The sequence below is a fragment of the Anolis sagrei genome, chromosome 2 (assembly GCF_037176765.1).
Source record: "Anolis sagrei isolate rAnoSag1 chromosome 2, rAnoSag1.mat, whole genome shotgun sequence".
NCBI classification, from domain to species: domain Eukaryota; kingdom Metazoa; phylum Chordata; class Lepidosauria; order Squamata; family Dactyloidae; genus Anolis; species Anolis sagrei.
Genome location: NC_090022.1, coordinates 50,263,647 through 50,278,692, shown reverse-complemented (window position 1 = coordinate 50,278,692; position 15,046 = coordinate 50,263,647). Strand labels below are relative to the sequence as shown.

General features: G+C 38.5%; 1 protein-coding gene across 1 annotated transcript in view; it reads left to right on the top strand.

Moving 5' to 3' along the window:
• Positions 1–15,046, top strand: part of PLXND1 (plexin D1) — a 223,417-nt gene that overhangs the window by 85,670 nt on the left and 122,701 nt on the right. Inside the window, exons 4-7 of the mRNA XM_060766263.2 lie at positions 75–175; positions 4,384–4,513; positions 7,756–7,930; positions 12,249–12,357. Of these exons, the coding sequence (XP_060622246.2) occupies positions 75–175; positions 4,384–4,513; positions 7,756–7,930; positions 12,249–12,357 (515 nt within the window). The remainder of the gene's footprint in view (positions 1–74; positions 176–4,383; positions 4,514–7,755; positions 7,931–12,248; positions 12,358–15,046) is intronic.

Here is a 15,046-nt window from a genome sequence, read left to right as displayed (position 1 = left end):
TATCTGCGCGATAGAACTCAGAATGCCTGTTTATTATAAAATGTCCCTGTCTTGGGTCTTTTCTTCTCATGCAGATCGCTCGTGTGAAAGTAGCTGCTTGTGATCAATATACTATATGTACTGATTGTTTGGCTGCAGCTGATGCTTACTGTGGATGGTGCACCTTGGAGACCAGGTGAAATATTTTCTATAGTCTACAAGCCTCTTAATAAAGTCTACTTTGGGCTGAAAAGTCACTGTCAGTAATAAGAGAAATTACTGATCTCATCATTTTTACCACTCTGTGCTTTATTCTTGCAGCAATATTAGACTTGTTTACACAGCCTTCAACAATCATTTCTAATTTTCACTGCTTATTTTGAAGCAGTAATTATCATGGTAAAAACCTAAGCACACAAAAGCATTCAAGACACATTATGTAAACAATTAACACTTTTTTTCATAAGGTTATCTTCTTCATACGCATAATTGTTTGTGAAAAAGGAATTCATAAACAATTAAAAGTCCATTATAATAAAATAAGCTTTCATTTGACAAGAATAAAAAACTTAAATCTCTCATTAAAATCACAATTGGCATTATTTTCTACCATAAACTAGATGTTTTAGAAAAGATTCGTCAAGGTCCTGTTGAAGAAGATGCCTTTAAATTAAACTAATCCAAGAAATATTTATGTGCTAACAACGAGTACCTGACAATTGGGATGAGATGAAAACTTTTCACGAAGTATTTAAAAGGAATGTAAAATTGAGCATTAAGAGGAATTTATTTATCCAGTGTAATCGTGGGATTTCTTCCTTGGGAAACTGATAAGGATATTCTGAGTGTTTTGACTGAATCATGTTGGAATCTGCTTATTCTGACTATCTGAGATTTCACTGTGTGCAATCTGTAAGTAAATGTGTATATTTGTAGACTGTAAGTGTTGAAAATGTGAAGCTAACATATTTGAAAGACAGAGAATCAAGGCAAACTCACAATCCACAAAACATTGGTTATTTTATTTATTTATGTATTAATTATTATGGCAGAAGAAAATTGAGGGTACAGTTTTAACGTATTTAAAAACACAAAGTTAAAAACTTGCCATTATACTAAATGTCCTTTGACCAGAAGCTGGCCACTTGGAGCACCTCTGGTGTCGCTGTAAGAAGGTCCTCCATTGTGCATGTGGCAGGGCTCAGGCTGCATTGTAGTTTCTCCTTTTCCATTGCTTTCCATTGTAGGACAGGAAATGATTTGAATGGGGTGGGAGGAAATGCTTTAAAATGCAAGGGGGTTATTGAAAAGCAAAATAAAGGAGACAAAACTCCATCTGCAGAACCTGGAGGTGAAGAGGTTACAAAGCCATCTGTCTGGACTAGTTTCAAATCTAGTTCTGAGCTGCCAGACTCATTGGGTTCTATGTGGTTTCATTCCTTTGAGGTAGCAGGTGGAGGAATATTTACGTAGGCTGGATCTAGACTGCCCTATATCCCAAGATCAGATACCAGATTATTGTCTTATCCCAGATTATCTGGCAGTGTAGACACATATAATCCAGTTCAAAGCAGATAATCTGGGATAAGATCCTGGAATAGGGCAGTGTAGATCCATCTATAAAAATCTCCCCCTCCGTCTTTCTTACACACATATGCTCTATGGGTATTATATTTGTTGTGTGCATGTGTGAGAGAAACAGGATGGAATTGTTTACTTCTCAGTGAGGAGAGTGGTTTTTGTCCTCAAGTGACTCCTGTTTCTCTGCCTGAAAGGTGAGGTTGGGATACAATCATTCCAGCAACATCTCATCCTCTTGAGAAAGGCAATAGTACCTGCCATGTTTGACACATTGGAAAAATTGAGGTTTTTGCATTGCTTACTTTTGTGTCTACTGGTCTGGTGAGGTTCCTTCTGCAGAGAAGAATTCATGTGGATCCTTATTCTATACTCCTGCTCTTTCTCTTTTTTTTAACTACTTGGTGGAAAAGGGAGACCAAGAAAGACATTTTGTGGGAGTGCTTTTGAACCTGCCTGGGTTGATGAAAATCCCTCATAGATATACATGCCAGACAGATAGGTATGAAAACAAGAATCTAAGGACCTTTCCACATAGCCATATAATCCAGAATATCAAGGCAGAAAACTCCACAATATCTGCTTTGAACTCAGTTATCCGAGTCCACACGGCCATATATTTTAGTTCAAAGAAGAAAATGTGGGATTTTATTCAGCTGTGTGGAAAGGGTCTAATATTATTAATTATTAATTAATTAATATTAATACTAATATTAACCCGTACATGATATCAGTGGGGGAACACTTTGATTAAACCTCAGTTTTAGAAACCAACCTCTCTGATTCCTACGTAAATTAAAATAGAGATATTTCTTGTTTTTAGTGGAACTTCAAAAAGGTCATACACATACTGGATATGTAGAACTGCTTCTTCTGTGTCTATAAATAGGAATAACGGTACTTTTATGTCAGGTGTATCACCTTGCAATGGAAAGTAAGCTTCATAGAATCATAGAATAGAATCATCGAGTTGAAAGAGACCACATGGACCATCTAGTCCAACCCCCTTTCATGCAGGAACATATAACCAAAGCATTCTCAACAGATGGCCATCCAGCCTCTGCTTTAAAACCTCCAGAGAAGGAGACTCCACCTCACTCCAAGGCAGTGAGCTCCATGTTGAACAGCTCTTACAGTTGGGAAGTTCTTCTAAATGTTCAGGTGGGATCTCTTTTTGTGCTTTGTCACAAAAAAATCTCTTATATGACTGACCTGAATATACTTCTTTAGTATCAACATGCAAGGTGCTCCTTTCCATCTCATTCCATACTAAGCACACCTGCCATCCCTTATATTCCCCTGTGCAATATTGCTACATGGACTTTCAGCTGCCTGTTGGATCAAACCCATCTATTTTCACTGAGCCTTGGACTTCCATTATCCAGGAGCATCTTAACACTTTGGAAGATCTAGTCCACATTCTCTATTTCTATAAGTCCACTTACATCAAGGCATGAAAGAGTGTGCAAGGGACATTAAGCAGGCGAGCTATTCATGTATAATATACATTGCTGGAATTGTTGCAGACACTATAAGGCAGACATCCTCAAACTGCGGCCCTTCAATTGTTTGGCCTTCAACTCCCAGAATTCCTGACAATTTAACAAGTTCATTAGGGCTTCTAGGAGTTGGAGACCAAACAGCTGGAGGGCCACAGTTTGAAGATGCCTGCTATAAGGTAAAGTTAAAGGTTTCCCCTTTACATTAAGTTTAGTTGTATCCAACTCTGTGTGGTGCTGCTTATCTCCATTTTTAAGATGAAGAGCCAACACTGTCCGTAGATGCCTCCAAGGTCATGTGGTCGGCATGACTGCATGGAGCACTGTTACCTTCCTGCAGCAGCGGTATCTATTGATTTATTCACATTTGCATGTTTTTCAACTGCTAGGTTGGCAGAAGCTGGGGCTAACAGCGGGAGCTCACCCCACTCCCCAGATTCAAACCGTCAACCTTTCAGCCAGCAAGTTCAGCAGCTCAGTAGTTTAACCCAGTATGCCACCAGGGGCAGACACTATACCTTCCTCTTATTATTATTATTTTTTAATTTCGCTGTGGCTTATGTGATTATGGAAGTATTGGGTATATTGATGGAGTTCTAGAAGTGCTTAGAAAAAGAAATAAGTGATCTCACAAACAACTAATTGAAGAACATGATTTACAAGTTAATAACTCCTTGTCAAGTGGGATTTTAAACTAATCAATCCATAATTTAGGCTAGGTTATATATTTTTCACATAGAATTTTTAAACTAGTAAATGGCCATCAATCTGCAGTTCCCTGGGAATGATTTGGGGATTATTGCAACTCCTTTTGGCTCAAGGGTAAAAGAGTCCTTCCTCCTTTAAACCTTTTGAGTACACTACAGCAGCATACAGAGAAAATAAAGTATTTATAGGAAACAGGCCAGAACATAGTAAAGATAACCAGAGCAGAACAATCAATTTACTTTGCTGGAACAATATATTTATTTTAAGAGAAAAATCAGATAAACAGAAATAGACCATTTGAAACTAAAGAGGAAAATTGCATAGCTAGCTAACATCGCCTCCTCAGAGCAGAGTTCAAAAGCTTAATTTCTAGTTTACATGGTTTTAGCAATCATTTTGACCACATCGGATTTGGAAAATGAGTTTGTAGAAAAACACAGAGAAAGCATCATGGATTTAGCATTTTTTTTTTTACTCGTGTGCAATTTGGTGTTAATGCTAACATGCCAATATGGAGATCATGTATGTTATTTAAAATGAGCATTACTGAAGTCACAAAGACAAGGATGGTTGCAGTTAAAATGTTATTTTTAAACTGTTTTTTTAAAAATTATTTTAGATGTTCATTGCAACATGAGTGTGCTCATTCTGATGGACCCTATTACTGGATAAGTACCAGTGGAGGAGTACAGCAATGTCCTTCAATGACCATTATACCTTCAGAAATAAACATTGAGAAGGAGAACACGGTATGTGAAAACAAGATTATTCTTATGCCTTGAATGCAACTCATTATAATCATTGTAAGCTATTGATATTTTGCTCTGTTGCCATGAACCATGACAAAGTAGCCTTTATGTAATGGTATTTTGTTATATTGTACAGTGTTTGGGGGATTTTTATTTAGTGAATCAATACATTCACTCAGAACAAATAACTAAAGAACCAAGGAGATATCGATAGTATCAATTGGTAAAAGTCATGCTGTCTAAAGCTGTATCCACTTTCCACATGACAGAATTAGAGCAGTTTGACACCACATTAACTGCAATGGCTCAGTGCTAAGGAATTCTGGGATTGGTCGTTTTGGGTAATATTTAGCCTTCCCTATCAGAGAGCTGTGGTTCTACAACAAACTACAAATCCCTGGATTCCATGATATTGAGCCATGGCAGTTAAACTAGTGTCAAACTGCTATAATTCTGCATGTGGATGGTCTATAGTCTCTATCCTTGGAACTCCATTTATTATATATCAAGATATATTGGAAGATGTTGCTATGATACCTCTGGTCCAGAACCCTACCTTTGAAGCCTCACAGTTCTCTGGAGAACAAGCCCTATGAGGAGCAGTTAAAGAGCTGGGCATGTTTAGCCTGAAGAAGAGAAGGCTGAGAGGAAACATGATGGCCATGTATAAATATGTGAGAGGGAGTCATAGGGAGGAGAGAGCAAGCTTGTTTTCTGCTGCCCTGGAGACTAGGACACGGAACAATGGCTTCAAACTACAAGAAAGGAGATTCCATCTGAACATTAGGAAGAACTTCCTGACTGTGAGAGCCGTTCAGCAGTTGAACTCTTTGCCCCGGAGTGTGGTGGAGGCTCCTTCTTTGGAGGCTTTTAAACAGAGGCTGGATGGCCATCTGTCAGGGGTGCTTTGAATGCAATATTCCTGCTTCTTGGCAGGGGGTTGGACTGGATGGCCCATGAGGTCTCTTCCAACTCTTTGATTCTATGATTCTCCTTTACTGAGACACTGAAGAGTAGAGTGATGAGTTGTGATATATCTAGATAACTATTAGTCACTGCAGGGTCCTATTAGGATTCTATTGCCACTGTCTGTCTCTGCGGGTCCAGCAACTAGGGCCCCATCTACCTGCCATATAAAATCCAGATTATCTGCTTTGAACTGGATTATGTGCCAGTGTAGATTCATATAATCCAGTTCAAAGCAGATAATGGGGATTATCTGGATTATATGGCAGTGTATAATGGGCCTGGGAGAGGGTCACATCATTACTCACATCATTACCCACTCTCCCATGCCTTGGTAATGTCTATGTTGCGGGGCTACAAAATTTAAAGTATATTTTGGAAGTGCTTTTGCTCATTGCAATTAGGCAATGGCCAGAAGCATAAATCTGAATAATTACAATGTCACAAATCAAGTTTAGGACATTGTAATTAATGAACAAGACGCAGTTCCTTAAAATTTAAGGGGAGTTATGTCAAATCTAAATGACTTTCCTGTTAATAAAATGTAGAAGATTTGTGTTCAACTTCCGTCATTAAAATTCAGCCTGGTGGTAGAGGATTATCTTACCATAAGAGCTAGTAAAGAGGGGGGGGGGGGGAGAGAGAGAGAGAGAGAGAGAGAGAGAGAGAGAGAGAGAGAATGAACAGTTTTCTTAGAAATCTGCAGTCCTTAGGTTATTTATTAAGTCAACAAATTTATTAATATTAAAATAAGTCAACTAAAATACCTAGAGTTTGTTTGCTTTCTAGCAGTAAAGAATTACTGATTCCTGTCTCTTCAGTGAGAACTGCACACCGAATTATTTCAATCCTATGTTCCTCCTGCCACTCCAGCACTTTTAACCCTGTACCCCATTGCGCTGGCCGGCCCAGTTTTAAAGTGTCCTGATGTTTTATTACTGTTGTTTGTTATTTTGCTTAACTATTTGATTTGCTTTATTTACTATTGTTGTGTTATGTTTTTTACTGTATTGTGTCTCTAGGGCTTCGGCCTGTGTAAGCCGCATCGAGTCCTTCAGGAGATGCTAGCGGGGTACAAATAAAGTTAATAATAATAATAATAATAATAATAATAACTGTATGAAGGAAATCTTAGTCAGTGAACATATCCATTTTTTTCACTCTTGAAATCCTGAAGTTATTTTCCTAGCTTTGCACCTGTAAAATAAAAGGTTATTAACTTTTGTTGGGCCAGTTGTCAGTGGTGAATGAATTCTGTGATTAGATTGTATCCCAATGGGAACTTCACCATTTTTAATGTTGCAATAGAACAGTGGTTCCCAACCTTTTTTTTTTTTTTTTACTAAAGACCTCTTTGACCAGGGACTCCTCTCCAACATTAGTACCAAAAGGGTTACAAATCAGGTTTTTGGTCAATTTTAGATTTGGTTTGATTGTTTGAGGTGCTGATTCAGAAAATTGCACATCAGTTCTCGTTTCTGATACAGAACATATGCCATCCAGTAGTCACCATCTGCTCGCCCACAGAAAATCACATTTAATAAGCCTCAGCATTATAAGAGTTGTGCAAGACCTATCGCTCTTGTTGCAATGGTGTAGTAACGGTGAGGCCGTGGACCATATTTTAGATCTTGTGGACAACTGGTGCTCCATGGACCATAAGTTGGGAACCACTGCAATAGACAAATCGTGATTGGAATGCTGGTCTGTCAAGTTTGCATTCCAGTCAAGTTTTGCAAGTTTTATCCAATAAGGCTAGAGTTTAACTCTTGGAGGTGGCATCTCCTGTAAATGAAGTCTGTTCTTTATGGTTTTCTTTATTGATTCTAGAGCAACACTGTTAGAATTATTTCCTATAGTTGTGTTTTGTGGAAAACCAGCCCTATCTTTCATTTAAAAGCATTTTTAGAAGTAAGATGATAGCATTTAATTTTCTAATTTTTCTACTGTTTCACATAAATAAAAAGTTAAATAAAGAGACCCCAAGATGGTAACTAGATTGGATGGTCTTTTATAACTAGTTAGGCCAGACAGGCCTGTTCCCATGTATCAATCTCAATTATGATGGTTTGAAAAATGTAGCTCTGCTGGTCTCAAAAGTTGAGTGCTCAGAGTATAATTCTAGAAGCTCTATAGAAAACTTGTTCTAGCCTATGGTTTGTATATGCATGTAAAATATTAAAATTAAAATAAAAAATACCAACCAATATAGTTGACCAGTTTAAATAACTATCCATTTTTTACTAGAACAATAATCTTTTTTTCTCCACACTTAGGCCATGATTATTCAAATGAATGGGAGTATTCCAAGTCTGAGCGGAATGAAGATGTCTTGTGACTATGGAAATAATATTGAAACTGTAGCTAAAGTTCTTTCACAATCTTTGAACCAATATGTTTACTGCAATTTTCTTCCCAGAGAAAAATATCCAGCCTTCCCAGCCAATCAAGGTATGTAATAAATAACTACATAGCATGTTAAAAACAAAACAAAAACCCCTTTGCGATGCATTCTTTCCCTTGGAGATGAATTTAGTATTGTTCTCAGTTGTTTCTGTTTATATGTTCAGTAAAATACATTTCTACAGCCCTGAAGTGTTATGTTAAATCAGTGCAAGAATTTTTGAGAACTTCATTGCCTTTTAAATTATTTAGAACTTTGTTTTTATTTGTGAATGTACCATGTACTTTTTAGAAATAACTGTGAATTCTGCCCTAAAACCTCAAAATTCTGTTGTGAAGAAAAAGAGACATTTTGGTAGGATAAACCACAAAAGCTGTGGTGTGATTTTGTCCAGGATTTAGTGATATGCTTTCACCGGATCCTGCTGCTTTTTCCAATGCCAGTGCTTCCTTCTCCATACTCCGCAACTTAAAAACATCTTCCAAAGATGAGAAATAGGCTTGTGTATTTTGGCTGAACCTTGATCTGTTTCTACTGGCTGGATTCCGGTAGATTCCCAAATCCGTTCTCACACCCCTCCTGAAAACGGGCAGGTAGCGTGATAGCTGTTTTTGGTTTGCAGCCAAAAATGTTGGTAGATCTGGCCCATTGGTGGCAATGTGGCTCCCCTTTCTGTTCCTGGGATCCTTTCCTTTTTTCCCTTCAATGGAGCCTGGGTTTCAACAGCGAGGTCAAGAAAGCAGACAGAGCTTGCGCAAGAAACATCATGGCGTTCTTCAATTCTAATTGGCCCAACCGGCAGGCCTAACAGGGAAACCCTGTGTGAGCAGCAAGTGACAGCCTCTTTGCGTGCTGCATGATGCCGAATAGGGGAGGTGAAGCCATCATCAGCTGCCACCTGGTCTCATTATGGACAGAAAAACATAACTGCTGGGCCCCTGCCATTATGGCCATCCAACCAAGGCAAACAAGCCAGATTGGCCGAGGGGAACCAACCACTCTGAATCCGTGCACAAGCCTACTGAGAAACACTGTAGCGGGTCTTGTACAAGTCTTGTATAAAAAAGATGGAAGAATAGTGTTACAGATCCTGGTATGGACAGAATATCACGGGATGCCATGTTTTTTTAAAAAAAATGAAATATCACTTGAAAGTATGGAAAATCTATTGCATTCCTAAAAGTAACTGACAGGAAAGAAAAATAGGGATTAGGACAGAACTCTCTGTCTTGGAAGCACATCAAAACTATTTTATTTTACTTGTGTAGATACTACAGCTTCATAGGCTTTAATTACCAGAACACAGAATTTATTGCATGGCAAACACCATTTTAAAAAGTAGGCAACTATACTGTACTATCTTTATTTTAAGACCCAGTCAGAACAGCTGTAATTAATGAACATTGTTTTCATGAAAGAAAGCAAAATAAGTATTTCCCAACATAATAAAATAGCTACTACTGGATAGTTTAATAATCCACTTACTCAGATGTAATTTGCAAACAGAATTTAGAACAAATAAACATTCATTTGAGACATATTGCAGATCTGAAATATGTAGTTCCAGCGCTACCCAGGCACAAGCACAACTGCAGATTATCATGCTATATTTGGGTAAAAATGAGAACCAACGATGCCTTCTTCTGCATAATTTTTACAATGTAAACAAAACCATGCTGCATATCCCATGGATATCATAGGTGAAAAGAACATTGAGGAATGACATAGGATACATCTACACTGGCCACTCAAGTGTAGATGTAGCCAAATCCCACACAGACCTGATTCAGAGTAATATGCAGCAAGTCCAACTTAACATCACCTTGCCTTGAACCAAAGTCATGATACTCTGAATTTTGGCCCAGAATTTGGTGTATCCTCGAACTCTAGGCCTGTCTAAATAATTGGGCCTGTTTTGCGTGACCCGGGGACACAGGATTGCACTTACCACCCTCTCAATTTTTAATCATCTTTCCTCATCACAAAGCATCTGTGTCTGCGGAAATTGAGCTGTTACACAAGTATAGCTTTCCTAGGAATAGGAAATGTTGTAAACTTTGTGATTCTATTTCAACCATCTAAAATTAACCAACTATGCACATAGTCAGCAGTGGTAGTTTATTTCTATCCTAATTTTCTGTGATAACACCATCCTCAAAGCTGATTACATTGACATTAGAAAAAAGCTATAAAGAACCAGTGTTGTTCTAGCAGAGGAGAGGCCAAGTTGAAGAAGTCTAGTTCTAGCCCTGTTGTTTGGAGATTTCTATTCTTGAAACGATGTCTAATTTCTAAAGAGTTTGGTGCCTGCCATGATTTTTCTTTGGTAGTCATGGTTGCAGATGGTTTTTAATTAATAAAAATGAACCCATTAAAAAAACAAATAACTTGGAAATGCAGATGCCTCAGAATACCCTTAGCATCCACCCCAAATTTTAGATTTGTAGGTTTCAAGGTATTATACATACAGTGAAGACAGAGGCTGGTTCTACACTGGCCATATAATGTAATTTGAACATCATTGGACTGCCTTATATGATCTGTGTAGAACCATATAATACAATTCAATAAAATTCAACTGTGTTATATGGTCAGTACACAACCAGCCACAGACATATACATGCACTACATTTCCTTATAGCATTCAGCCCTCCACAGTCACTGGAGTTAATGGCACCAAATTACTGTGAAAATAAAAACCTGGAAATTAAAAAAATCCAGGTTTCTTTTAAATGTGGGAGAACACCTTTCTAAGAGTGCATCCAGACAGTGCCTAAAATGCGTGCCCTCCCGCGTTTTTCCCAGGGGCATCCAAATGAAGGCTCAGGTAAAAAGAAAATCCTTTGGCACAAAGCAGGAAAACCCTGCTTTGTGCCAAAGTAATTTGACAGCTGGAAAGACTGGATCTTTCAGAAGACCTAGGTCAGTGTTTCTCAACCTTCCTAATGCAACAACCCCTTAATGCAGTTCTTCATGTTGCGGTGACCCCCAACCATAAAGTAATTTTCATTGCTACTTCATAACTGTAATTTTGCTACTGTTATGAATCATAATATATATCTGATATGCAGGATGTATTTTCACTCAGTAAATCAAATTTGGCACAAATACACAATACACCCAAATTTGAATACTGGTAGGGTTGGGAGGAGGGCCATTGATTTTGTCATTAGGGAGTTGTAGTTGCTGGGATTTATAGTTCACCTACAATCAAAGAGCATTCTGAACTCCACCAACAATGGAATTGAACAAAACTTGGCGCATAGAACTCCCATGATCAACAGAAAATACAGGAAGGGTTTGGTGGGCATTGACTTTAATTGACTTTGGAGTTGTAGTTCACCTACATCCAGAGAGCACTGTGGACTCAAACAATGATGGATCAGGACCAAATTTGGCATGAATACTCAATATGCCCAAATGTGAACACTGGTGGAGTTTGGGGAAAATAGACCTTGACATTTGTAGCTGCTGGGATTTATAGTTCACCTACAATCAAAGAGCCCCTTGAACCTCACCAACGAATTGGGCCAAATTTCCCACACAAATCCCCATGACTAACAGAAAATACTGATGGTCTTTGGCGATCTCTCATAACCCCCCATGAGTCCTGACCCCCAGGTTGAGAAACACTGACCTAAGTGTTTCCAGCTGCATGCTCTGTGTTAATTGGGCTGGGGATCGCGTTGCACGACTTCCACACAGCTGCTTGGGTTTTTTGGACTCCTGGAACTCAACAACCCTAACACCCAAGACAACCCCCATCCCCTCACGAGAAAACCGTTAAAAAAATAATAACTTACCCAGTCATCATTCCCCCTTCTCCAAAGCTCTCCTGGCACGTAGAAATGACATTTAAGAAACCTGATTATGCCTGGGTTAAGGTTAACGCTCTGTGTGGAACCACCCTAAGAATCCCTAGGCCCTCCAGTACAAAGCTATGGCCAGTTGTACTGGAGGATCTAGAGAAGCTGACCAGAGAATTATACTGAAGGACTTACAAATACCAAGGGATAACACTTCCCTAGGCATCAACCAGTATCTTCCAGTATCTACGGTCAGCCTCCAGCAGAGTCGCACTGGGGACGTAGAGATTCCTAAAGAGAACATTTAAATCAAATTTGTAAAATTCCAACTTGCAGACCAAATTAATTTTTGTTCATCTGTCTTGTTTAAGGAAACAAAATTTTAAGTGGTTGATTTAACTAAGATGAACTCTTTGAGTTTTGAAAAAGAAACCCCATCCTTTGGGAAAACAGAGGGGCATTTGGTGAGAAATTCTGGGCATTTATCTTGTTAGGAAATCAAAGACAAATATGAAAATAACACTGTTGTGACCTGATATCTTTTGGCTTTTTTCCCCAGACCATGTGATTGTTCAAACATCTGTAAAGGTTAATGGCAAAAATATTGTGTGGGCCAGTTTCACCATCTACGACTGCAAGAGAACTGGAAACATTTATGCCAAAACAGCGTGAGTGATCCCATAGTCTGTGAATTACAATGGAGAGGGAATGGCAGGTTGCTAACAAACAGTGGGTTGGCTGCCTCTAACACAAATCAGACTCCAGGCTAGCAAGTCCTTCACTTCCTTCCTTTCTTTTTCTAAAATAGAGGAGAGATTGTAAATAGAGTAATCTTTTTTAATAAGTGTGCATTCATCGCCCAGGAGTAATTATTCTACAGGGTTAATTAAGCAAGAACCACTTTGTTATCAACCAGATATTTTGGGTCCTGGGCAGGATTTGGCAGGGAAGGAGGTACAGCTTGCCAAGGTTTGCAGAGAAGGGGTCTTAGAGCATTTCAGACCATCTGGCCACTTTGATGGGTTTTGGCATTTTTTCCCTTTTACACTTCTTAAACATGAATAATATTTTTTAATCTGAAAGCTTTGAATTTAACCCTAAGAACTCAATTATCAAGAGAGAAACATTATATATTTAATCATTGATCATTCTTCTATACTATAAAGCAGAAGGCAGTTTCTGCTGGTTGGGTAAACCTGAATGTTATATGGCTTGTACAGATTTCTGGGAAAGATTGGATATTAAAATATTACATCTATAATTATTTTCCCATTTGCCACTGCCAGTATCCCTAAAAATCTCTCTGGGATAGTTTGCAAGATTCAGTGATTATATCTTTAGTCTAATAGTCACTTTTGTAGTATGATTTTCCCTCTGTAACCACAGAATCTGTATCCATGGATTCAGCAATTAGCAACTTGAATGAGTGTGTGTATGTATGTATATACAGTGTGAGTGTGTGTGTGTCTGTGTATGTGTATATACACACACACAATCTTTTATATAACCATGGCTAGAAAATATTCAGAAAAAAATCCAGAAAGAAAGCCTTGTTTTCACAGTGTACCAAGCACTGTGCTGTTCTGCCTTTTTACAGTTCCTCTTTCTCTCTCTGGCACTAGTTTGAATTATTTTCTATTTTATATAAGAAATACCACTGTACTGTGTCATTGGATAAAATTGGTCTTCGGAATAGATTATTTTGGTAGGGAGTTCTGGAACCAAACCTCAGTGGATACTAAGGAACCACTGTATATGTGGAAATGAAATTATACTTACCTGGCCTGTAGGAAACAGAAGTGAGAAAAAAAGGCTGTTGATGAGCCAATTGAAAAAGTGTTAGTGTGAGAACATGCAATTTTCGGAGGTGGGGGACAGTGCACTAGAAAAAATCCAGTGTTCTTCTAGAACAAGCATGTGCAAACTTCAGACCTCCAGGTGTTTTGGACTTCAACTCCAACAATTCTTAACAGCCTCAGCCCCCTTCCTTTTCCTCCTCAGGAAAGGGCCTGAGGCTGTTAGGAATTATGGGAGTTGAAGTCCAAAACACCTGGGGGGCCAAAGTTTGCCCACCCCTGTTCTAAAATAACATGTTTGCATAGATCATTAATGAAAGCATGACAGTAGCATGCTGTCAAACTGCACATGCTGTGAAATATTTACTGGGTGAACAGGGCTGTTTGTATTCATATCTCATCTAGTTTTTTTGCAATTGAAAAATGCCATTTTAAATGCCCACACTTTGATTGTCAGCCAATCAACCTGATTTTTTAAAAATTAAAATTTTGTTGTTTATGCCAATTTTCCCATGATGATTGGCAGCATATCTTTAATGTCAAGTAGACATTGTGTTGCCAATTTATATTTCTGGATGTGAAAGCTGGACAGTGAAGAAAACTGATAGTAAAAATTATCAATTTATTCGAAATGTGGTGCTGGAGGAGAGATCTGTAGTTACTATGAGCGGCCTGAAAGAGAAATAAATGGGTCCTAGAGCACAAACAGTTCATGGAAGTCAAGATGATTAAATGGAAACTATCATACTTTGGTCTTATCATTGAGAAGACATGACTCACTAGAATAGACCACAATGTTTTGTTAGGTAGAATGCAGTAGGAAGAGAGGAAGACTATATTAGAGATGGATAGACTCAACCAAGAAAATCACAGTTGTGAGTTTGTGAAGCTTGAGGAGAACTGTTGATGACAGGGTGACTTGGAAGTCTCTCATCCATAAACCATGAGTTAGCAACAAAGAAATTGATTGTCTCTGGAACATAGAGATTTGTGTTTAGAACATAGCTAATAGTTTGTTTCCTATAGATAGAGAAAAGGAAAGGTATAGGTATCAAAGACATTTGCTATTCAAGATTTGGTGGCCATTCTTCTTACCGGTTGCCTTCAGCCTTTGGGTTCTAGGCCAAGGATAGACAACTGCAGAGCATCCAGAGAACCTCCACCCATTCCCTATTCCAGCCCCTAGACCAGTAGTTCTCAACCTGTGGGTGCCCAGGTCTTTTGGGCACCCACAGGTTGCCCAAAAGACCTGGCAGTTTACCAGCTGTTAGGATTTCTGGGAGTTGAAGGCTAACAGGTTTAGAACCACTGTCTTAGACCTTCATAGGCCACCCAGCTGGACACATTTGTAATAAAAATAAACTTCAACCCCTTTCTACAAGTCTCTTATCCAGAGGTATTTTGATGCATGAGTGGCCATCCTTGCACTAAAGTAACAATAAAGTACATTCTACATCTTTTTTTTCAAATTACATTACATCGTATATTACATCGTTGCTTTGTTTTAATAGGTTCAGAATGTTAGCTCTTTTCTGTAGTGCTCTGAGTAGATCTGTTGCAT